We start from the raw sequence: 25,956 nt of genomic DNA on the forward strand, positions 1-25,956 counted from the left end.
GTTTTCTTTTTTTTCCCTTCTAGGTATCATGAACTCATTACAAAATATGGGAAGCTGGAGCCTTTGGCAGAAGTGGACCTGAGGCCCCAGAGCAGCGCGAAAGTGGAAGTCCACTTTAACGACCAGGTGGAAGAGATGAGCATTCGTCTGGACCAAACAGTTGCAGAACTAAAGAAACAATTAAAAACTCTAGTTCAGTTACCCACAAGCAACATGCTTCTCTACTATTTGGACCATGAAGCGCCCTTTGGCCCAGAGGAAATGAAGTACAGCTCTCGAGCCTTGCATTCTTTTGGCATTAGGGATGGAGACAAAATTTTTGTGGAATCCAAGACAAAATAATCTCCGCCAGCCTTGTGAGAACACACGCATTAGGACTTGCAGGGCATTCGTTCCGTGAGGTTTTCTTCAGGAGGGAGAAGGTTGTTTTGCTTAGTTTTGTTTTGTTTAGGTTTTGGGGGGTTTTGTATATTTCCCTCTAAAATGGGTTAGGGGGCTGTTTTTGGTATTTTCTACCACCTATTCCTTCGGCTCTGCCACCAGAATTGGCCACATCCCCAGTCCCTGTGCCCACCCTCATGAGAGATGCCTGGGCAGCACCGACTTCTAACTGTGTTCACTGGGATCTGTCTACCACGTGGTCGTCATGACCACTTAGGTACACTTGTGACGCTGGTGTGAACAGTGCGTCCCCCCAGAAGGGCATCTTGCGCTTAAATCAGGAGACAAGGAATCTTTCCGGGAAGGGCCAGCATGTCTCTCTCTCAGTTCTTCCATTTTCCTCTCCCTCTCTCCTTTCCTTCTTGAGTTCAGTTTTTCCTTTTGACTTGTGTCTGCACGTTTGCCCAATAGTTTTATTCTGTCTGTACCTAACTTCTCATTTCTCAACTTGGGTAAGTTTTTTTCTTCATTTCTCCCTTTTGAAATAATGTCACATGTTTCAAGCGTTTCTCAACCTGGTTCTGATCTCAGGTACTCAGTTGGAACCTTTAGTTCTGTTAGGGTCTGGAAGAAGAGTCCATGAGGGAACACGGGCTGCTGGAAGCGCAGGCACGAGCAGTCTGAGCTCTGTGTGTGACTGTCCCGGTCTTAATGTTCCTCCCCCACTAGATCACCCATTACTGACATGAGATAGGTCAAATCCCAGAGTTCTTTGCTTTTTGAATGTATTTTTTTCATATCTATCTTTTTCATTACTTTATTGGGAATGGAGGCCTGACTTTATGAAGAATTCAATAGTGCAATGGATATACATGCCAGGAGAGCTAAGAGTTACCTAGTAAACTCTTGGTAGTATGCGTGAGGGAGTCACGTAGAGGGGATATGGGAGAAAGTGTGTCGTGACTTTCCTGCCTGGCATCATTTGAAGTCTTTGCTCTCGCACTTTGCATTAGAAAAAGTGGGAAATTTTCATCAAAGGGATCTTTGATTGCCAGTTCTTCCCTGGGATTTTGTGATGTCATAATTAAACAATTCTTTTTGTTTTATGTTTCAACTTAGTTGCCCCTACAGGAGAACAGCTCTGACTAATCTCTGAGTAAAGTGTAAGTGTCAAAACTTCAGATTTGCCTCCAAGTTATGTTTTTTGCACAATCATATTTAAAGCACTTCCCTTTAAAAGGTAGTCCTTACCTGCTCTGACATCTTTTGGTTTGTTCTTCTGTTCCTTTGTTAATCAGTGTAGTCTCTTCCTTTGATATATGTTTTTCTGGATCCACCGTGTTTACTGATGGGAGACTTGAGAAGGACTTAGTGCCACTGGGGCAGAAAATGTGCACATGAAGTATTTTTCAAAGAATGTAATTGTTATCTGATTGCATTTGACCTTTTGACCTTTGTTACATGATTCCATTGCTTCTACAAACTCTTAATTTCTTACGAAATTTTTAGATGACTCTTGTAAAACCCTTCTCAGATACAGAGTTGTGTTTATTATTGCTACTTTTTCAGTCATCCTAGGCCACAATAGCAGATGTTTATTCTCTTAATGCACTTCAGGTTCAGTATCTGTAAAGCCTTTGACCCAGGCTTGCTGAGTCAAATCTACATTTCACCGTAATGTTGAAGGTGGAAACCAAAGGGTTTAGGAAGATGAATGAGGCCAGCTCTCCTGCTGCTGCAGACTTTATCTTTCAAAATCATAAAAATGAACAATGGAGATCCAGGTGGGGTATAGACAAGAATAATTATTTTGCAATCACATTTTCCTGACAGATTTTTGGAGGTGGGAAAAAGTGTGGCAACAGTGTCATGACAATTAAAACTGTGGGTGCTTTGTGTACGTGTGTGTGAGTGCAAATGAGTGTGAGAGAGAAACAGTGTAATTGAGCCCGTCGCTTTTGTCAGCCTGGGAAACAGATGAGCTCTTATTTTTTAAGGTTGTATGACCCACGACTGTCTCACAGCAGAAAGCAGAGTGAACACCTGTGTTACGCTTTAATCATCAGTGAAATAGTAACAATTAATAAGATATTTTATATATGACAAAGTTTTATGAAAATGCTTTTTTATTATTAGAGACTTGTTCCTTCTGCTATTACAGAACACAGTGCCCATCAGCTGCAGGCCTAATTCTCCAATTACACAGTTGCATGTCAAGGGAACTTCTCATTTAATTCAATGGCCGTGGGTATTTGGGGGACATTGTAATTGATGGTTCTAATAATTGCTAAATGATTTTTGATTGAGACAAGATCTAATGCAATTATCAGTCTTTTAGAGTTACAGAACGGAAGTAAATGAGAAAAGCTGTTTGAGCATGTATACATGTAGACTTATTTGGGTGGCCGAGTAAAGATGCTGCTCTTGAAATAAAATTGGTGCTGTGTAGACACTTGTAACCAAAATTATTTTTATAACAGGCCAAAAAGAAGGAGAAGAGAGACCATGGATTTTTGAGTCAACAAGTTATGCATAATTGATTGTAGCTTATCTGTGTTTTAATGTTAACTCCATCCAGATTCAGTGAGAGCATATCATTGACATTTATGAAGCAAAATTCTGTCATAGCCAGTATTACAGATAATGTTGCTACAGGCACAGTGTATAGAACATACCTTTTCTAAAATAGAAATTCTTTTCAGTTATGAAAAAGGAAAGGAGTAATGAAAGAAAACCAAGTCAAAACTGAGGCATCCTTTTCATGTGGGCATGGAGCTGCTGAAACCACAGTGGAAATAAATTTTTGAATTTGAATTGTTGAAATATCCCACATTGCGTTAAAAAAAAAAGTTCAGAGTCATGTATCTTTTTTCCTTATTGAAAGTTTCTATTGTTTCTGTAACCTATTGCCACCGTGACTGTAAATGCCTAAGAAAGCAGATATTATATAACCCTTGTTCCTTTAAGACCTTTTGGTGAAAATAAGCCCAAAACATGAGCTGTATGTAACAGAGCCAAATGTTATGATGCTATGTTTTAAAAGTTTGTTTCCTTAAAAAGAAAGGAAAGTTCAATTCTAACCAAATGTTGTAGCTATGTTGCTAAATCAGCAGTGTTATGAACAGGGAAGACTTGCTACACCAGTAACATGTCACCATTTGAGGCACGCAGGTGACTGCTTTCAGGAGCCCATGTGTTGACGGTGGCTTGCTCCATGGGAGGTGCTAGGCTCCAGGGCAAATAAAACAGAATACAGAATAATAGATTGTTCTAAGCGACGTCCTTTCCACTGATGAATTTGACTTTTCCCCTCATTTCATGTTGGATTGCAAATGCAAACCAACTGCTTCCAAGAACACTCAGAAGCTCTCTGTGTTACCAGGTGTGTTGTGAACACTCTATTTTTCATAGGTGCTTCCTTCGAATACGTGTCCACTGTAGTGATGGAGAGGGACTGGACTCTCTCAGGCTCTTTACTTGCCAGTTGTCTCCTGCAGTTAATGGAAATATATATATTTTATTTTAGAATATAATTTAAACATGAAGGTCTATTCTTTGCACTTTTTATTAATATATATATAGAGAGATAATCTTTAAAAAAATTAAAAATCCAAGTCCACTTTCTCTTTGTGTTCTGATTTTTCTTTTCTGGAGTTGTGTCGTCAAAGTACATGTTTATTTTTATATATCAAAAAGTTGACGATAGTGCTCTGGTTGAGTCCTCTAGGGAACTGGGCCTAAGCTGGTAAGGATCTGATCAGCTTAAGAAATTTAGTTGGCATGTTGTCAAAGTTAGCGATTAAAGCTGCAAAACAAAGATTCATAGGAAATGTTACTTTTTTGTTAGCAAAGTTTTATACTTCTAACATGCTCTTTTAAAAATAAAAACCCATCTTTGAGATATTTGGCATCCCCTTTTTTAGTAAGAATCTCATTTAGATGAATTAAGCTTTTGTGACAGTGTTCCAAGGGACACTTCTTTCCTTTGAAAATAATTTTGTATAAGAATTAGAGTTTGGGGCACTGAGCCATATCTGCTTATCAATAATTTCTCAGTGATCTGTTGTGAATGAACCTTGTACCAAGAATTGAAGTCCAAGTACTGTGTATACTTTGTTACTGTATTTAGAAGACAGTATCTATTAAATTTTTTCTCACTTCTTCAGAAATGCAGAAGTATCATGATCTGTTTAAATTTAAGATTATTTCTACCTCTTATTCAAATTTCAAAAAATTGTAGTTTTAACCTCTGAGCTAAGTTCTATTTAGCTAATATTTATTATGAGCTTCTCCGACTTCTTACATGGGAGACATATGTCAAGACACCCATTAGCCCACTGGACTGAACAGCACTGTAACTTCTAACAGTTGTTAGAATACATGTAAAACAAGAAGGTTAACCTTTGAAGTCCTGTTTGTCTTTCCAACTCTTCTCTGGAAAAGAAGTTATATGTGTTCTCCAACTTAGAATTTCAGGATTCAAATTTAGCCAGATAACCTTTAAAAACATAGGTCATGATAAATATTAACATAAGTCATTTCATCTAATGTTAAGTTTTTAATGTAACTTGAGATTTAGGAATTGAGTTAATACACGAAGGGGATAACATACCATATTATATCTCCTTAAAATATAATGAATTTCTGTATCCTTCAAAAATTTGAGAATAACCCTAAAAATGTTTAGGGTTTTTTTTTTTTTAATTGATCTATTGAAGAGTTCAAATACATGTATTTGCCTAGACCTATGAGTATAATATACATGAACGTCATGCTTTTCTTCAATGTAGTTTAGGCCCCTGAGCAATTTGCATTCTATTTTAAGGCACATATATCAAGAGAGGAGTAACAAACTCGTAATCCAAGAGGCTGCTGCTGCTGCCAAGTCGCTCAGTCGTGTCCGACTCTTTGCGACCCCATGGACTGCAGCACGTCAGGCTCCTCCGTCCGTGGGGTTTTCCAGGCAAGAGTACTGGAGTGGGTTGCCATTGCCTTCTCCAAATCCAAGAGGAAGATGAGACAAAAGTAGAGAGAGTTCTTGGTTGTGTTAATCAGTGCCAGGGATCTAGGCTTATACTTTTCATCCTCATGTTTCTTCTAAACACTAACGATGAGCACTTATTGTCAACCAGGGCCCAACCTAGATGCTCTACCTATATTAAAGCCTTTGGTGTTCATGGCATCCCTATGGTTCAACACTATTATTTATCTCCATCTTCTTATTCATGAGGCACAGAGAGGCTGAGTAACTTGCCAAAAGTCACACCGTTGATAAATGACACCAGAGCCGGGATTCAAACCCCAGAAATTTGGCTGTAGCTGACAGCTGTACTACGGTACTTAACACTGAAGTTCTCCATCACCCTACACACACACACACACCGTTAGTCTTAGTCTTAATGTTTCACTAAAACACTGAAATGAGATATCCCTCAATATTCATTTACTAAATTGAGTTGCTCTATATCAAAAATCACTGATGTGGCTGGTGGCTCTAAATCCAAATTGGAACTTGGCCTCACGGCCCTTCCAGAATTGTGACATTGTGATTGGTATGTTCCTATTGGCCTCTTTGCTCTTCTGGGGGGAGCCACAGTGAACACTCGTCATGGGTGCTATTGACAAGGATAAATGAACCCACAATATGATGCTGGACACTGCTTTTCAAGCTGAGGACATTCTAGAGCGTTAAAACTTTGTTTCAGTGAACAACCCAAGGTGAAACAAGTCAATCAGTTTTGACTTCGACGTTTATTAAGGAGGCGTCTGTGTTGAACTGAAACTTGATGTTTATGGTGTGGGGGGAGGGGGATAAACAGTAATCTAATGGAGCTTGTATCAAATGTTTTGTTACAGGAAAGGAAGAGGCTGTCACTGCTATTGTTCCTCTCTAAAAGTAAAGACGGAGACTTGTGAGGAATATAAATATTTATTACAAAATAGAGGAGGCAGTTTATTATGATCTGTGAGATCTAAATCTGCCCAAGAATTGCAACGCAGCTTCAGTTTACCGAGTCTCTCACAGACTCTTCATCCTTGAATGCTTCTTAAGTCACTATAAGTAACACAACTAAGGTGTGAAATAAGAATGGGAATCAGAGGAGGCAGACATTAAAGAATATAGGCTAAAGAGGAAAAAATTTTTCTGAACTACCTGATACCTTTGAGAGCAGATGTAAGCTTTATTCCACTATTAGAGAATACAACTAGGACATCATGAATAGCTTTGCTTGTGTTAGAATATTTTGTTTGGTGTATATTTCAATGTTTACAAAAATACATGTGTTAAAAGTCATTTATATTTCATTTTTAAATATAAAACATTCACAATTCAAAAGTCAAACGATACAAAGAAAGCATACATTGGAAAATTCCACTCTAACCCCTGTTCTCCACCTTTTATTAGTTTCTTGTGTGTCTTTGCAGAGTTAACACAAATAATGGCAAATTAGAATGTATTGATCCCTTTTTATCTAGCAAAGTTAGCGTATACCATCATGCACCTTGCTTTTTTTCACTTAAAAATCTACCTTGGAAATCTCTCTGTAACACCATACACAAAATGATCTTATGCTTTGTTTATAGTATATCATCAACCCACTCCGGTCTTCTTGCCTGAAAAATCCCATGGACAGAGGAGCCTGGTGGGCTTCAGTCCACGGAGTCGCAAAGAGTCGGACAGGACAGAGTGACTGAGCATAGACGCATATAGTATTCTATTTTAGATGTGATTTATAATTTATTTGACCACACCTTATTTTTACAATTTTTGGGTGTGCCATGTAGCGTGCGGGACCTCAGTTCCCCAACCAGGGATCGAACCCTCACCCCCTGCTTTGGAAGCACTAGGTCTTAACCACTGGACCACCAGGGAAGCCCCTGATCAATACCTTACTGATAGATATTTCAGTCTTTCTTTACTCTTTCCCAATCTCCGCCCCCACCCTCTCTCTTCTACTTTTTTCAGTTTGCTGCAGTAAAAAACATACATTCTTTTACATGTTCAAAATAAAACTGTAGAATACATTCCCAGAAGTAGGATTGCTAAATCAAAGGTCAGAAAGTGAAAAAGTGAAAGTTGCTCAGTCGTATCTGAGTCTTTGCGACCCCGTGGACTATAGAGCCCATGGAATTCTCCAGGCCAGGATACTGGAGCGGGTAGCCTTTCCCTTCTCCAGGGGATCTTCCCAACCAAAGATCAGAGTGTTTGTAACTTTCGTGTGTGTGTTTAGTCGCTCAGTCGTGTCTGACTCTCAACCCATAGATTGTAGCCTGCCAGGCTTCTCTGTCGTGGGAGTCTCCAGGCAAGTACTGGAGTGGGTTGCCATTTCCTTCTCCAGGGGATCTTCCTGACCCAGGGATCAAACCCAGGTCTCCTGCATTGCAGTCAGACTCTTTAACGACTGAGCTACGAGGGAAACCCTCAGAGTAATTCTGGTGGATGTCGCCAAATTTTTCTCCACTGGAGTTACATAAAAGAACATTTTCTTTTTCTTCTGATTTCACTACTTGTCACATCCCTGCAAAGTCAAAGATTTTACTGATCTTGGGCTTGATAGTAATTCTTGGTTAGGGCGATCAAGATGGGATTCTTCCCAATTAGGCCTGCAGATCTAGCCACTTGAATTCAACACACAAAGGATTTGCATGAGCCATACAAATTGTCTGTCTTAGGAGCTGTCTTTCCTTGGAATCTGCAATTGTTAAATCACTGGTGAGTGAGATTTCACTTCTACTGGAGACAGTGAATGTACTATTCATCCTTAACAATGCACTAGCATTTGTTTCCGCTGAGTGCCCTTGAAAAGTGATAGACAAGTAGCCCTAAAACCCTCTGTTTATTGTCTACAGTAAGCTTTAATCAGAACTGCTTCTTTCCATCCAGTGAAATTCTTCTAAGAAGAACTACTTGGTGAATAGGAAATACAAAGTGTCTTCCCCCAATCCCTTTTCAACTGTATTGCTAATGTGCTAGCAAGGATGTTAGAATGACTGGTTTGGGGTTTTTTTTTTTTTTTTTGGTTATGTTGGTCTACTTAGAATTAGCTATTACAAACCCCTTGCCTAGAGATAAATTCTAGAGTTATTTTCAGAAAATATCTGAGTCCTTGTTTAAGTTTCAGAGCTGAACATCTTTTATTATTGAGATCTTAGATCTAGAAAGTCTTGCTAGTTAGCTAATAAACATTAATGTTATTCCACGTGATCTTCCAAGAGTCAATGCCTTTTTTCTCATAATTAAGAGTTCAGTGTCTAAGATCAGCACAAAAAGAAAAATGTTATTGTTTAGTCACTAAGTGGGACCAACTGTTTTGCAACCCCATAGACTGTAGCCTGCTAGGCTCCTCTGTCCATGGGATTTCCCAGGCAAGAATACTGGAGTGAGTTGCATTTCCTTCTCCCGGGGATCTTCCTGACCCAGGGGTTGAATATGAGTCTTCTGCTTGGCAGATGGATTCTTTACTGCTGAGCCACCAGGGAACCTCCCCACCAAAAAAAGAAAATCACTTGGAGGTAAATAATATTAATTCTTTAAAAAGACAGGTTCTAGAGGATCTGTGCTACAATTTTAACTCCTAATGCTTCCAGCTTATTGTTACAAAATGATTACCATGATACTACTAAATATGAAAAATTTTAGAAATATGACATCAGGTTTTTAAACATTTTGCTCTTAAGATGGAAAAACTAACAGACTGCATGAGAACCAATTTTATGAAAGTTAACCCAGGTGTATAAGAACAAAGATTCCAAGACAGTAAGAGAAACAAACTTCGAGATGCAGCGCTCTTGAGAACGTTCCATTCTGAATATCTTTACTATTCAGGAGGTCTTCACGAGCATAATTGCATTTTCTACATCAGCTCATCCGTTTCAAGGACTCTGCTGTGACTAACCACCATTTTCGGGGAGAACGTTAAACATAACATTAGATGAAGAGACTTCCCTGCTGGTCCAGTGGTTAAGAATCCGCCTTGTAATGCCAGGGATGCAGGTTCAATCCCTGGTCAGGGAACTAAGAGTCCCACATGCCAAGGAGCAACTAAGCCCACGTGGCACAACTAAGACCCGACCCAGCCAAATAAATGAATAACCTTAGATGTGATCACTTTGTCAAGCTAGATCTAGGAGGCTGAACATTAATCAGTCAATGGATAAGTGGTAGAAACAAACGCACTACAGAAATATGTGGAATCTCCACAGCATATACAACGAAGCAGAATGATCAGTTGCAGAGGGCTGGTATATTTATCCAAGACATCAGTGTCACAGATTCAGCTGTCTGGGAAGCAGATGCTAAGGGGCAGGGAGGAGTGCAAAAGGCTTCTTGGGGAATTGGGGAAAGGAAAAGGGGGAAAGAAAGATGCGGCAGCAGAGGGCATCACACTGTGCCATGGACCTGACAAGGTCTGCAAGCCCAATACGATGCTCTGGTGCAAAAATTGCCTATGAGTCTCACTCAGGTCCTTTGTACCAAAGCTTTTCTCAGTCATGGATGGAGGAACACAAGAACATAACCTCAGCTTGAATACAGATACAGACACCAGAGGAGCCAGCCATTGGGAGCTGTCAGCTAACCATACTCTGTGACTTCTGAGCATCCTTTCCTGTAAGGTGGATCTGAGCGGCGCACATCTGTACGGACCACAGTCCACCCCATGCCGTGTGTAGATGCAGTTCTCCATCCATGATCAGGGCCCACTCTTCCAGGGCTCTGGTGGACTTCTCTTACTGAGGGGAACCTCAGAAAGGGGAGATCAGAGGAGTGAACTGTGGTCCCTGCAGTTGGTTTCAGGCCCACGACCAGAACCCATCATCTCCCTCGTCCACCATCCATTCTATCACCCCTGCAGGTCTCAGTGGTTTCCCTTGTGGTTCCTCCCAAACTCTAATTCCTGAGGAGTCCGAATCCCTGGTTACCATATGCTGCTCAGGCTTAGGTTGCTGTGCTTGTCTTTCACAGTCACAACCAGCCAAGGGAGTATCAAGAGCTGCCATAGTGTATCACCTGAGTTCCACACACTTTACCCCTTGAACCTGTCATGCAACAGCAGCCCCACCTCCTCCTGCTCATCAGAGTCAGGGATTCCTGATGGGATGGTGGCTCATCTTTCCTGCTGGTCTCTGTCACAGGGGACCTGGAGTACCCAGACGGCACCACAGCCACAGCTTGCAGTTCAGTAGGACTCTTGTCATGTCTTCTGCTGAGAGTATGCCCTCTTGGGAACCAGGATGTCAAACTCCGCGCAACCTAGAGATGAGGGGTTGGGGAGCCAAAGTCTCTCAATAATCCCTGGGAGTGATCACAAGTGGGGCTACTCCTGCTTCCACACCTTGGTACCTGGACCCGTGGATTCCTCCTCTTGGGGTGCCGCTCCAACCTGTGGCTCCTACTATAATTTTGGGCACACAATGTCACATCCCTTTTCTCATAAAGTAGGTTCTCTAGTCAGATGCTATTTTACCTGGAATTCTATGCCTGTGGATGTCCAACACGTTCATTCTTCTGAGACTTTTAATTCCTTCTGCCATCTGTCCCAGTAATTTGAGCATTTCAACCTCTCTCTCTCTATATATATGTGTGTGTGTGTGTGTGTGTGTGTGTATTTATGTATATATATATGTATATGTACATATATGTATATATATGTAATATATATATATGGATGGATGGATGTATATGAATCTTGTTGCTCAGTCATGTCCGACTCTTTGGGATCCCATGAAGACTAGACCACCAGGCTCCTCTGTCCAAGGAATTTCCAGGCAAAAATACTGGAGTGAGTAGCCATTCCCTTCTAGAGAGGATGTTCCTGACCCAGGGATTGAACCTGGGTCTCCTGCACTGCAGGCAGATTCTTTACCATCTGAGCCACCAGGGAAGCCCAGTTGTTTATCCATAAAATCCTAATACATAAAATTGTATACACAAGTACAAGGTTTTCCCAATTAGACCCTGATTTTGGCATAATAGAGCTGCCTCAGTTGAAGACTTGATATTGTCTTTGTCAGCTCAACTAGGTTCTACCGAGCAAAAATTGCCCATTAGGGGAGTCCTGCTTTGGTGGAAAGTGACGAGGCCATTGCAACCACATGGCCCAGTCACTGGCAGGGTCTCCCGTGGCTCCAGCAGCGAGGCTGAGGCTGAAGGAGCTCACAGCTTGAGGCCTGCAGCTTGCCACACTTCCCACTGCATCATTTCAAACAAGCTCAAATCTCTTTCTTTCACAAAAGGTGTAAGCAACTGAAGCAAACGAAACAAAAACAATCAGCATATAAGGCTGACTCTGTTTTTAGGGAATTCGATTTTTTGTTTTGTTTTGTGTTTGAACTGTCTTTCCTCCTGCCTAAAAAGCAGCATCCATCTATGCCTTCTTTGTAAAAAACAAAGTGTCTTGGGTTACTGGCTCCAAGCCACGCCCACACCACCTTAGGTCTAAATCTTGTCGAATCTTGGCTCACTTCACCCCTTCAACAAAATAAGTCCCCCTGCCGACATGGCATAAAAAGAGATTTTTGTCATTTTTTTCCCCTTCTGTGACCACTGAGTGTATGCTTGAAATACACACTCACTCCCCAGCCCAGCCAGTGGTATGTCAGCCCCGTCTGCTCTCAGGCGCCTGACTTGCTCACACCCAGAGCCAGCCATTCTGAGCCATGCATGCTGCCATCTTGTGTATCTGGTTAAACCCAGGAGCAGCCCTGCCTCAAGAAGGACGAAGCATTTAATATGGATCACAAGGCTGAATACAAATGCCCGTGAGTGCACGAAGAGAGAAGACCAAAACAGTTACACCACTAGGAGCTGTTAAAGCAGAACCAACTGTTTTGCTTCATGACATTTAGGTTGACTACAGGACTAACACCTTAATAAAGACTAGGCAAGGAAAATGCTTTTCAAGGTGAGTCTTGGATTTGAGTTAATTTTATTGGGAACAGACAGCCCCAGAGTCAGACTTTCTGTTATATAAATATGTGCCTTTTGGAGAAAGATGGATAGTTATTTGACACATCTGAAAGTAAATATATATGGCGGGTAGGGTAAAAACCCTACTGAATTACCACAGGATTTTGGAAAAAAATATATTGACTAATTTAGACTGAAAAATCAGTTCCCCAAAACTCTTGTCCATTTTAGGACAACGTACTGAAAACTGGAGTTATGTCTTTTGACACAGTTGGCCTTTAAATGTCTGGTCAGAGATAAATTTGGAGCAATTTTTAAATTCCTATTAATTTACAGAGAGTTTTTCCCTGCTACATTCGAATGATTTCCTTTTTTAAAAACGAGTCTCACTTTAATAATTTTGGATACTAAACTTCGTTTCTGCCTTAGCCAATGTTTCTCATTCTGCATCAACAGAACTGGAAACGGTTTTAGCCTTGTTCATGATGTTTAAATACCTAGAGCAAAATTTCATCAGGAGGGGTTCTGTCTCCCCTACACCCTCCGAGGACCCTCACTGGGCATCTGTGGAGGTTTTCAGAGCCTTTGATTTTTCCCCTGTGAAAGATCATGCCTCACGCTGCTTACCTGTTCCCTGGCCTAATCCTCTGCCCAGAGGTGAATCAGAGAGAAAGTGGCAGGAATAAAACCTAGAAAATTTTGAGAGCATTTCTTTAAATACTTCATGCATACCTGTGAAAACACAGAGTAGAGTCTATCAGTGGCAACTGTTCAAAACCAGAGAGACAAAAAAAGACTTTAGTAGCAAACCAACTTCATTTAAATGTTGGAGGCAGCAGCTTTGTTTGGAGTTTTAATATCATGCTGGTGGATGCTAATTCTGTAACATTATACAGTTCTCTTTTTTTGGGTACAAAGGTAGAAGGAGGGGGTTTCTTTTGTGTTTTCACTGCAAAGTGATTCTGATCAGAAAGGACCAAGGTTTCAGCTCCAAGTAACTGACATTTCCATCTGAATCTACTTTTTTTTTTAAAGGGGTGGGAGTGGGGAGGGGGGCAGAAAAAGGTCTAGTTTTTCAGGAAAAGAACCTCTTTACGCAATCCTGAAACTGATCTTTAGATTTACTTTTCCTTAATCAATAGGAAAAAAACTTGATTGCAACTCAACACTTATCTGACTCTAGCACAGGACTAATTGAATTTTTGGTTTTAAGAGTAGGGGATTCAGACATCATTTCAGGAATCAGAAATAATTGGCAGCGAGTGGGGGAGAACTGACATAAATTCTTGTTTTACCTAATTTTTTCCGGGTTTACCAAGATTTGGCTTAATATTTCCGACTCAATTCCTCCAGTCCCTGCCGAACAGGTTAGTGACATTTTTCATAAATACAAATATTTAAATGAATCCTCCTTTCTGCTCTCTGAACTCTTTCCCTAAGGACTTCAGTCTTAAACCTGCCTGACATCTCCTTCTGCTAAAAACTGTGTGTGATCTCTGCTGAAGTCTTAGTCACGTTTTCAGCAAAACTGACGAATATTTATAGTATGCTTGAGGTTTCAATGCGTGTGCTTGACAGCTGAAGATTTACAATAAAACTCACAGAGGAGGTTCACTGATTTTTCCTTGGAAGTTTGGCTGATGAATTGTGATAGCTTCCAATAATAAGGGAAGGGTTTTTATTTTTAAGAATGCTGCCGGGAGCAAGCTTCAGGGTTTCCTCTGCACTCGCTTCGGTTCCAGGTGTATGTATAACTGGGAGCTTGGATTTTAGCTCTACAGAGTGGCACAGGCTGTCCAAGGGTAGAGCCACCGGTTCAACGGATTGTAACTAAAATGAAAACAAGTTCACTCCTGTGATGTTCTTTCTCTAACTAATTTGCTGCGACTAATGACTTGCTTTTGTACTGGATTCTACTTTTATTGTAATTTCAAAGAGCCATCCTGACATAATTCTTTTTTTGTTATGTGTCTATTATTTATTTCACATTTGGGTGGTCAGTGGACAGAGTCTTATACTGCCCGTGACTCTGGTCAGTACTTCAAAATGATGGACTGGCTCCATACTTTAGAGAAGGGGATGCGTGTGCATGCTTAGCTGTGTCTGATTCTTTGCAACCCCATGGACTATAGCTCTCCAGGCGCCTCTGTCCATGGAATTTTCCAGGCAAGAATACTGGAGTGGGTTGCCATTTTCTCCTCCGGGGATCTTCCCAACCCAGGGGTCAAACCTGAGTCTGTGGCGTCTCTTGCATTGGCAGGTGGATCCTTTACCACTGAGCCACCCTTAGAGGAGGGGACAGCAAACTCTAAATCCTCCTACCTATAGGACCACCTGTACTTTAACTGACTTTTATTGGATCTTGAATGAAAGCTGTTGTGAAAATTCGATAGCCTGGTCTCACAGAGGATGGATGTCTGTTCTAGAGACTCACCGGGCATCTTTAGAGTGAGGTGCTGGTTTTCAGGGCTCTAGTAGCTGGAGCGGAGATGCCTTTCCTTGACTGGTTGTTTGCTCATTGATTCTATATAATTTCCTGACAATTTAAGTGATTCATTACACTTCCAAACTGCTTCTCATGGGGGAATCTAATTTGTCCACAAAGTACTGAACTTAAGAAGCCCCACCATCATCCAGGGCACTTCAGCCTGACTCAGAACTGCTGCTGCTGTTATGTGAATGCTCTATGACGGTTGTGATGTGTCTTGGGATTTGCCACCAAATGCACCTGGTGTTCTGTTTACTCTGGCAAGCTGGGGATTTTTTTCTTTTTCTTTTTAAAATTCCAGGATGAATTATTCATCATTACTTAGAATTTGGGTCTCTTTCATCTTCGCACTTGTATGGCACCAAGGTGAGTACTACAAAATTCCATAAAGCTCGTGATTAGCACTCTCTTGAATTTATAAAGAGACGCTTTTGTTGGAGCCATAATTGTCAGGGCAGGTGTACATGTGTCTACTGTTATAACAAGAAAAATGTAAATTAAATTCTGTTGTCAAGGGCAAAATATATTAACTTTGAATGATGTTCACTTACATCCCTACTTTTTCTTATTTTACTTGGAACACAATTGCTTATACCAGGTTGCCCCATGTAAATGGAGTTGGTCTTTAAGATAATGCAAATTATTTTCATTAAAAGTATACAGGCTTGGTGCATGTGCACCCTGTCCCAGATGACTGATTTCAATGAAGGCATTGAACTGGTGGCACAAACTTAAAAAAAAAAATACACTTATTTAAGCCAAAATCAGGAAGGTTCAATGACATTAATGTCAGTGACTTGAGTCTCAGTGACCATTTACAATGGCCAAAAATCTAAAACTGCAAGTGAAATAAGAAAATTATTCCCCTCCGTGATTTCTCTTTTTTCTCTATGTAGCATTGCCTGGGGTAGGTAAAAGATTGCATGGATTTCTTTCTACAGTTTTTGGATTTTAGACTAGAAACATAGGAAAGTTTATATTGATTTGAAACTTTCCTGGCTAAAATTCTAGAGCATCTGTCTTGGTTTTGTTTGTTTAGTTGAACAGACACATGATCACAAGTCTGAGGGAACAGGTGTATGAGGTGTGTGGAGCCCTACCATTTTCCTAGGGTTGGATAAATTTAAGCAGCTATATCGGGCAGGCCATGGTGTGAAACCCCACAATAATGAGTCCCTCTGCCCCTCACCTACTGCTGCACAAAGTATGTCTTATTTGTTGGGGGAAAAAATTCCTGGAAACATAGTTATGTTTACTGTAAATTCCCTGCTTAAGATCCTATGAATAAGGAGTTTTCTTTTATTAACCCTGATGCTATCAACAAGCCATGTTGTTAACAAGTCATATTTTTATAATGGTAATGACTTCTAAAGTGGAAATTACTATAGTTTAAACATACTCTCTTTTATCTTTTATTAAACACCTTTTTTTTTTTCATTCAACAAGTATTTGCTACGTACTTGCAATATTAGATATCCTGATTCTTTGTATTCTTATATGGAAATTTTTTAATTGTCCATTCTTTTCCTGTCCAAAATCATGAACTAATTAGGATCACTCATGAAGAAAGGACTCTTGCAAATTTGCATTGCCTTTGGAGCAGAGAGAGAAGTTAGAGACAGTCTCTCTGACCATAGTTTTCTGTCTCCTCCAAGAGGGGTGAGGAGTTTCCATTTCCTTGGCAGCTCGGCAAGCGCTGCCCTGAATACAAATTACTCTTTCCATTCAAATGATTACAATTCAGCGTGAATCAGGCCCTTATTTACACTTGGGCATCACTCCTAAAAAGTTTCCCATGAAGGATAAATCCATAGCAAGATTTGATTTATTATTATTATTAATTTGAGAAAGCTCATTACCCTTCAAATTTAATAAGTACCTATATAGAATACCATGATAAGGATCACAAAGAAATTTTTAAAAAATTCCTCCCTTCTAAGAATTTGGAGTTTGTTACGTCTATGTAATTATGACTGTTAGAAAAGAATCCTTTCTTGTCTACTGATCGTGACACTAAATAAAGCACGTGGGCTGAGAGCTCCTGTGATGAAATTAATTATAGCACCTCTGAAAGCTCCTTCCTTTGGCTAGCTTTGCAGCAACTTCTGCAGGCTGGCTTGTTCACTAAAGACCAGACTCCTTTTCCCCGTTTTCCTCTTATATTAATCCTTGGCAACAGAGGAGCTCTTCCTCCAGGCAGACCTCCTGGAATTCCCTTCTTCAGGAGGAGAGAAGCTGGCACCTGGCCCTGCTGAGTGGCTTTCTGGTCACTCTGTTTCTCTCTTCCATGAACTGCTATCTGCTCACTAAGACTCCCAGAGGAGCAGGGCAACCACTGGCCAATTGCTCGTTAGCCTATCGACTCTATCAACACAGAGCAGGGACTTTTCTAAGGAGGCCCCCCTCCACCCAACCTGAGGATGGGGTGTCAGCCTCTGGACTGTGGCCATCAGGTACCTCATGAACTGTCAGCAGAAGCCCCAAATGGATGCACTGCTGTCCCTGGAAACTAACACACAGTTTTAGAACATGGAAGAAAAGATGATGTCCTATTGCTCTATTTTCACCCAAGAAGAGAAGGGACACAGGCAGAGAAAAAGTATCAGTGGAATGTAATTAATTAATGTAATGTAATCCTGAATGTAGATTAGTTCACACAAGCCACTGGACCTGATCATTGGTAATGAAGACCCTAGAGAAGCTAATTTCTATTAGCTGGGCCACCTTTTGCAAGAGTTTGGATGAGAAACTTGAGAAATAAGCCAAGTTGCCAAGAGAGGTGGTGATAGGGTTGCAGGAGGTGAGGTGTATGTGTCTGTGTGGTGACTCTCACCTTTGACCAGGGTGATAAGTCAGATCCCCCAGCCTCCTCTCCAAAGAGCTCACAGAGGCCCAACCTTCTGTGCCCCAGAGTATCCCATGTCTGGCTTTGTAAACAGGAGCCGGGCAGGGAGCCTTCTCACGGGGCTGGAGCTCAATCAAGGTCATTCACGGGCCACTTACTACAAACCCTCTCCTCCCACCCTTGTCCCAGATCCAACTATTGTCTGTTTCCTCTGGGATCTGCTATCTTCTCCTATTGTGCAGTAGGAAGAAGGGGACTCCTTTCAGGAAAAGCCTTGATAGTAGAATTCTTGAGCTAGGAGGGAATTTCAGAGCCACCGGCCACATTCTCTGTATGCTGCCTTCTGATCAAGGATCAAGCCAGCTAAGCCCCGCCAGACCCAGAGGCCCCTCTCAGTGCTCTGAGAGCTCTGGGCAGGGTCAATTTCACAACCTTCCAGCCAATGGTGCCCATTGCTGTCTCCTAAATGTATGAAAATATAGAATGAAGCAGGAAGTGATTTCTCTTAAGGAGAAACATCATCACTTCCATGCTCCTCTTTCCGGAGGCAGAAGATCATGCACTGTGTCCAGCTGAGGTTTAGGATAAATAAAAAGCCCACCTGATGTGTGTGCCATTTGTAACTTACTGGAAGAAGCTGGATCTAGTGGGTGGGAAGGAAGCAGCTTGCCTAATGGAGGGGGGATCTGCTGTCTACCTAACCACCCTCTCTCTTGACAGTTCAGCCCAGGGAACTCATGTATCCATTTTGGCAGAATGACACCAAAACCCCTAAAGTGGACGATGGAAGCTCATCTGAGATTAAGCTAGCCATTCCCGTCTTCTTCTTCGGTGTTCCTTACCGTACTGTCTATGTAAGTGAGAAATGACTTAGCTGTGGCTCTACCGCCCTCCCCACCTTGTTTGTCATTAAGCAAAAGTATTTTAAATACCTTTTTCCAGGGCTCTGGGAATGGAGGATTTATTGGCAGCCCAGATGACGAGTTCTGAGATTTCATGAGCTGATAGGTTTTATGATTAAGGAAGTCAAAGGTATATTTAATGGCTAATGTTCATAGTAGAGGAGTATACAGGGCAATAAATTGCTTTTGTGGGTGATTAAACACCGAAGAGAAGCAGAGGCCCCAATGCCAGGAACATTATTTCTGCCACTAGACAAGATAAAAAGATACTGTGAACCACCAATAGGAGTAATCTCATTTTTCTTTCCCTTCTGGGGGTGTGAAGAGTTTAGGCGTCTGCTCGTTTAGGTATCTGCTCATCTTAGACTTCCTACCAATTTTGAGCAGAGTTCAAGCAGAGAAGAGGGGTAATCAACTATTATTTACACGTTGTTTGCAGAATCGGCCACCCTCAAAGGGTCTGAGATCCGCCATAGGGTCTCATTGTCAAAGCTGCGTGAAGAAATGATCATTTGCTGTCAGAGCTCTCCTGGGCCCGTGTTCTCAGATTATTTTTTATTTTTTACCATTGGAATTGCTGCTAGTGAGGCTACTGCACATTGACGAAAAGGTTCAGAGCAATCAAACCTGTCTTCATCTTTGGCCTTAAAGAATTGAATGAAGAAAATGAAGATTATATTACATTCCAATTTTTCCTATGTTATCCTGGAGGAAGAAATCAAACTCTGAACACCTCTATCTCTGGTCATCTCTGTGTCTGGGACCTCTGTCTTCTCTGCTTTTTATTGATAGCTCAGAGCTGAGTCCCACCAGAAAACAGTTTCCTCTTCCATTACATCACTAGAGCTGCTTGAACTTGCAGCTCTAGCACCACCTGGGCACTTGCTAGAAATGTCACTTATCAGGCCCCACCCCAGACCTATGGAATCTGGGAGGTGGGCAGCAATCTGTGTTTTAACTAGCCCTCCAGGGGATTCTGATGCCCGCAAAAGTTTGAGAACCACTGCCTTTAACTATAGAAGATAATCACAACACATCTGAGTCATCATAAACTTCCTCTGCTAGTTTGTGTGTTTTAATTACACCATTATTTCCTAGAAAACTCATTGCTCTGGCATCTTGGAATGCCTTTTATGCTCTACTTACTGTATAGCCTCCTCGGTCTGTAACAGGTGATGGCAAGTTTCTGAATATATTGACCTGATTTTGGAGATGAGAGTATTCTCAGGGCTCCCATTCTGGAAGCCTTGGTCTCCTAGACCACTAGCCAAAACACGTGTATTTAGTTAAGCTCCTCTTTCTCCTTCACTGTATTGGGTGACATGGATTCTGAAAAATTCTTGCTTTTGAAGAAGGAGGGTCCTTAATTTGGGGCAGACTTATTTGAGGGCAAATTGTTCCCTGAGTTTCCAGAGTCATACAGTCTTGCTCAAGATTCTGGTTTGTTCACTGATTGCAGGCAGTAGACTCTCAATGTCTTTGTAGTTAGGTCTCCAGCTTCCTTTTCAAACCACACACCCTTGCTTCCAAAATAGGGTGACGTACCCGTGGCTCAGATACTGATAACTAACCTCTGGGATCTGGATCACCATTAATGTCCACAATATTTCTAATTAATATGAACCTAACAATAGAATATTTCTGTATTGAGGAATTGGAAGGATTCCCATTACTGACATTCCTGCTGTTGAAACTGTACAAGCCCTAGAGTTAAATGAGCTTCATGGACCAACTTATTGAGCTGCAGACACAGCAGAGGAAAATTTTTTACAGATCCTGTTTATGAGTATGCATATTGGCTTGTTACTTGCATAAGGTTGAGTAATTTAGTAAGCTTAGTAAGCCATTTACAAATCATGAAGAAATCATTGTAAGATAGTCATTTACATATTCAATGTAAAGCTTTCATGTCTCCATTTTGTGCAGAGATTACACAAAGAAGTCCCCAGACTACAAGAGCTATAATGGAATTGGGCTCATCTGTAGATTATTACTTTGTCCCTTTTCTGGGTACAGAGTGGTTGTGACATCAATAGAATTCCTTTAAATGTCTCAGAGTGGGATGTGGTTCATCTGAGATCTGAGTTTGATGATGGAGTATTTGATCTATCTTTTACTGGCACTCCTCTCTCGTCATATAATAGGAATCAAGGTCTAATACAGAGTTCCTTAATTTTTTATTTTAACTTTTTGTTTCCACATTGGTTTTTTTCTGTCTATTTTGCATCTGTAACTCCAGACCTTCTTTATTGTCCACATAAGCCACTGCCTAACTCAACACATACACACACACACACACACACACACACATAATCCAGTAGCGTTTGATAAGAATAAACAAAGACAGGATAGAGAACATGAAAATGAGGCTGATTATTTAAGAAATGAAGCTGACTACAAATTGAAAGTGAAAGGAAACTGATGAGTTTGTCTGGAAGCAAACGAACCTCCTAGTTGAGCAATGGAAGCTGCTGTCTGGAGGTTCTAATTCAGTGGTTTAAAAGTTGTTTCCATTCATATGATTAGGTGAACGTCTGTTTTGGTTTATGACTCTGAAAGTGTCACAGTCTTGGATCCACTGTGCAAAACCTCTCCTGTCTTTGTAGGTCAATAACAACGGAGTTGTTTCCTTCAACGTGCTCGTGAGCCAGTTCACACCTGAATCTTTTCCCCTGACGGACGGGAGGGCCTTCATTGCTCCCTTTTGGGCAGATGTGCACAATGGGATTCGAGGCGAGATCTATTACAGAGAGACCATGGACCCTGTCATCTTGAAAAGAGCCACCAAGGACATCAGGAAGTACTTCAAAGACATGGCAACCTTCTCTGCCTCTTGGGTTTTCATTGTGACCTGGGAGGAAGTCACATTTTACGGAGGGAGCAGCACCACGCCTGTAATCATTCATATTTTCCATTTTCCACTTCATATCCTGACATCTAATTCTTATCCATCTTAACTACTCTGAAGGAGCCTAATTGTTAGAGCTGAAGAACGTCAGTTTCCTTGAGTTAACTGAGGAGTCTTGCCAACTCACTTTTTAGGAAACAGAGGGAGCTATCACACCTAACCAGTCTGGTCAGCTGTAATATTTCAGAAGCTGTGTCATCTCTGTCACGAATCATCACAAATGTCTAAAAAGAACCCCTCCTCACTTTCCTTGTAGTGGGTAGCATTTCTGTTTTGCAGGAGAGTGATTGAGGCACTGACACCCCTGATGATTAGGGAACAATCAGGAAACCAAAGGTCCCTTTCTCTTACCAGAGGCACAAAAGCCTTTCTCCATCAGCTAATTTCCTTTTTTTACCCTTTTTTCACAAAACCTGGTAGGAAAAGGAAAATAGGGTGTCAGTTTTGGGCCAAATGATCTGGCTTATTTTATTATGTTATGACCTTTTTTTTAAAAAAAAAATTGTGACTGGGGCTAGAATTATTCATCTTTGATGCTAATTGGAGTGGGCAGTTAAAGCGTTTTCATGAATAAAGTTTCAACATCTGCTCAGAAATCCCAAGTGAGCAATCAAATAAAAGTCAAATCAGAAAGATTATCACTGGCATTATTATAGAGATAATCAACTTTCTATATAAAAGGACAGAACAGAGTTTTCAGGAAAGCTTGCCATTTGTTTGGGTGACTTTGGCAATGGAGATCTTTGAAGTAGCAGATGGGTCTTCGATGTATAATTTCCAGTAAGCAAAGACACTCAAAAATCTGCCCTTCGCTTTCTTAGGATTGTTTCCAATTCCATCTGTTTTCCAATTTCCTTGGCGATGAGTCAGTTGTTTAAGGGTGGAACAGAAACTACTGAGTTGAGAGAGAGAGAGAGAGGTGAAAAAGTGCTGTGTTTGCAGTTCGTAGCTGCCAGGCAGTGAGCACCCTGTCTCTTTGCACCTCCTGACTGGAGCATCGAGATGCACTGTATCACTAAGATGTCCTGGGCCACAGAAAGAAACAAGTTTAAACAAGGGATGCGTTGGCTAGAAATAACCTCTAAAGAAGCATACATTTCCCTCTGTCATGTTATGGATTGCTAACAACTTCTCAGGTGATGTTTTATGTCCTCAAGTCTCATACCTTACAGTGTTAGAAGCAGGATGCCAGCGATCAATAAATTTTAGTGTCAGTGAGAGAATAAAAAGGGGAAAAAATGCCCATCAAATGCTGACCACCTTTAAAAAAAAAAAAAAACAACTTCCATTGGCAGTAAAAACGGCAAGATAATTTAGATACTTTCTGGTTTGTACTCTGGAGTAAATTTCTAGACTAGGTGAGGACTCTTTCCATGAGGATGAATAAGGTAACATCTAAGTGCTTTGAGCTCCTGGGAGAGAAAGATGATAAAAATCCTCCAGAGCTGCAGGAGTGTCTATCCATCCTTGTCTTTGAAATCTGCCCCCTCTCCTGTTTACCCTTATCCCAGGCCTCCACTTCTTTAGAATAACACATATCAATAGGCCAATTAAACATAGGGCATGAGAGATCTTTTAGAAGTCCAATAGAAAGTCAAGGGGATAGAGACCTGTTTACTTTAAGAAAGGAAAACCGATATTTATTGAGGCTGATCATGAACCCTGGGCTGTATTAGGCTATGTCTGCAAATCATTTAGCCCTGTCTCTGCAAATCATTGACCCGTGGAAGCTCGCCTTCCACTTTAAAGGTGAGGGAACAGGCCCAGAGAGGTTAAGTAACTTCCCCAAGGGTCAAGAAAAGGGATTTGAACCTTATACGAGGCAGAGCAGGATGCAAACCAAGTCTCCTATCTCTGAATCCTAACCTCTTTCCTCTGTTGCCCCCGCTATGTAGCATTAAAAGTCCTCTGAAGTATCATAGGGGCTTCCCTGGTGACTCAGTGGTAAAGCATATGCCTGCCAATGCAGGAGATGCAGGTTCAATCCCTAGGTCAGGAAGATCCCCTGGAGGAGGAAATGTCAACCCACTCCAGTATTCTTGCCTGGAAAATCCCACGGACAGAGGAGCCTGGCAGGCTACAGTCCATGGGGTCACAAAGAGTCGGACATAACTGAAGCGACTTAGCGCGAGCACGAAATAGCACAAAAGGGCTTTTCAAGAATTGAAAACATGGTTTTACAAAAACAAATCCAGAGGAGTCTTAAACTCAGGTTGTAGAATGACCTATGTGTGTGTGTTGGCGGGAGGGGTACGTGTGAGAGTAAGTGAGAAGTTGCCTGAGGGTGAGCCAGCTTCTGGAACGTTCTTAAGGATGATTAGTTGGTGATGAGCTGACTTCTGGGGTCAGACATGCGTTGCTTTCAAGACCTGCTTGGATCAAAGATATTTCCAAATTCATTTCAGAAGGAATTCACATCCTGAAGGAGCATCCTGGTCTGAAGGAGGGTTTAGCTTCGGTCCTTGCATGACCTTGATTTTATGCCTGTCTCTTGAACCTGACCCCGCAGCGGCCATGAGGCTGACTGCTGGTCCCCCCTGTGCCCCACTTTGCTCTTTTGTTGTGCGAGGCCAGAGAAGGAGGCATATACCTGTGCGGCTCTATCGTAAGCGCCATCGGCCGTGGCAAGCGCAGAGCTCAAGGAGAAAGTTCTTGGTTACAAAAAGGGCTTTTCTTTACTTGCACCTCTTCTCCTTCCCTGGGACTGTCCAGGATAGGAGATTTGGGGCTTCCAAGATCCTCTAGCCCAGTTTGATTACACAGGATAAGGATGTGGGTGTTCCTCTGCGTCTGACAGAATGTTAACCAGGATGGTATCAGGCAGCTGGGAAAATGCTGGGTTTGAACGGGAAAGGTCAAAGCAGTCTCTCCTTTTAACTCTAGTTTTACTTGAATTTCCTGAAAACACACATCAAGGGGTAGGGATTAGCAAAGGAAAAGAGTAAAGGACAAAGTTTGCTACAGCTTCTTTCTGGAAACTGTTCGCAGGGCTGGTTTGAATTTGTATAACATCTCTGTCCTTAAAAGTTGAAAATTAAGGTAGTGTGTAATGACGGTGCACTCGGAGATCAGACTGGGAGCTCTGTCCAGTCCATTTTCTGTTGTTGGATCATTGTGGCATGTCCAGCAATTTGTTTCCTTTAGCCCTCAGTTTTCCTTCTTTAAAAAAAAATTGTTTTGGCTGCACTGGGTCTTCATTGCAGCATGCACAGGCTCAGTAATTGTAGCTGCAGGGCTTAGTTTCAATGCGACATGTGGGATCTTAGTTCCTCAACTGGGGGCTGAACCCGGGTACCCTGCCTTGGAAGGTGGATTCTTAGCTACTGGACCACAAGGGAAGTCCCAGCCCTCAGTTTTCTTAGCTTCTGAGATGTGAATGGGCCAAAAAATTGCCCATCTTAACATTGGTTGAGGTACAGATGAGAGGGGAGCATGGAGAGAATTTTGCAGATATAAAGTGATGCATGAATGTTCCATTAGAGGAGCAATTTCTCCCCACAATGTGCTTTTTAAAAAGCACTTTCCAAGCTTCACCTAAGAGAGGGGAAGACATCTCACCAAGGTTAGCCGTGTTTTCTAGGAAGCCAGAGAGCACGGCCCACGCCACCACTGGAGTGACACCGACGGGCATTTGTGTGCCCTGTTCCCCCTCCCCCACTCCACCCCACAGTTCTGGGAACAGGTGCTCACAGCCCTCTCCCCGACCTGACGGCTTCCTATAGTTTATTCTCATGCTGCCATCTATAGGTACTCAGGATTATCACACCCTGAGCCAGCCTCTGACTTTCCCTTCTGGTACCATTCAGAGATGTTAAGAGGGGCGCTGAGTCAGCCTCTAGGTAATTCTCAGGCAATTTCTCTTCTGGATGCACAACCCCACATAACTTGCTTTTCCCACTGGAGGCGAGAACATATTCGGAGAGAAGGCAGAGCAAGAGGTGGCCTGGGAGCAGCTCTGGGCAGCTTGGCGGGGGTGGCAGAGGGCAGGGTAAAGGAAGCTACTGGGGAGATGATGGGGAATGCGAGTCATGAGACCCCCGCACCCACCCATTCTCATCCTGTAGGTGAATACCTTCCAGGCCGTCCTGGTATCTGATGGCTCCTACACATTCACGCTCTTCAATTATTACGAGATCAACTGGACCACTGGGACCGCGAGTGGTGGTGATCCCCTGACGGGCCTTGGGGGAGTGATGGCGCAGGTAGGTGGTACTCTGGGTCATTCTCCTGTGTGTTTCTGAAGCCCTGCACTCTCTGCCTACACTCTCAGCATCCCCAGGGGGATCTTGCTTTGAACTGGAGAAGCACATCTGGTCCAGCAGGTGGACTGAGGGACTAGTCTCGCCTACCTTGCTATCTTGATCCAGGTGTGGCATGAACTAGTGGGCCTTTGTCACCTGGAATGGTGGCCCCGGGGGCTCTGGGAAAAGTTAAAAGTTTGTCTCTTGATTTCAGGTTGTGCTGGGCTCTGAGAACAAGACATTGGACAAGTAAACCAAAAGGGGATGGTGTGTATGCTCAAAA

At 42.0% G+C, this 25,956-nt stretch overlaps 2 protein-coding genes across 6 annotated transcripts in view; both read left to right on the top strand.

Annotated features, from left to right (window-relative positions):
* The window catches only part of TBCEL (tubulin folding cofactor E like), a 66,420-nt gene extending 62,116 nt beyond the window's left edge, over positions 1-4,304 (top strand). For 4 of the 5 annotated variants that reach the window (XM_059874945.1, XM_005216051.5, XM_024975502.2 and 1 more), the window contains one exon: positions 24-1,562. In XM_059874945.1, coding sequence (XP_059730928.1) covers positions 24-342 — 319 coding nt within the window. In that variant the 3' untranslated portion in view covers positions 343-1,562. Of the gene's footprint in view, positions 1-23 lie in introns of all 5 variants that reach the window. The other variant, NM_001205453.1, reaches the window with a different exon arrangement.
* A 10,775-nt stretch (positions 4,305-15,079) lies between these two features.
* TECTA (tectorin alpha) overlaps positions 15,080-25,956 on the top strand; it is an 82,746-nt gene continuing 71,869 nt past the window's right edge. The window contains 4 exon segments of the mRNA XM_015474707.3: positions 15,080-15,143; positions 18,343-18,476; positions 21,131-21,418; positions 25,497-25,634. Coding sequence (XP_015330193.2) covers positions 15,080-15,143; positions 18,343-18,476; positions 21,131-21,418; positions 25,497-25,634 — 624 coding nt within the window.

Source organism: Bos taurus, chromosome 15 (assembly GCF_002263795.3).
Source record: "Bos taurus isolate L1 Dominette 01449 registration number 42190680 breed Hereford chromosome 15, ARS-UCD2.0, whole genome shotgun sequence".
In the NCBI taxonomy this organism is placed as follows: domain Eukaryota; kingdom Metazoa; phylum Chordata; class Mammalia; order Artiodactyla; family Bovidae; genus Bos; species Bos taurus.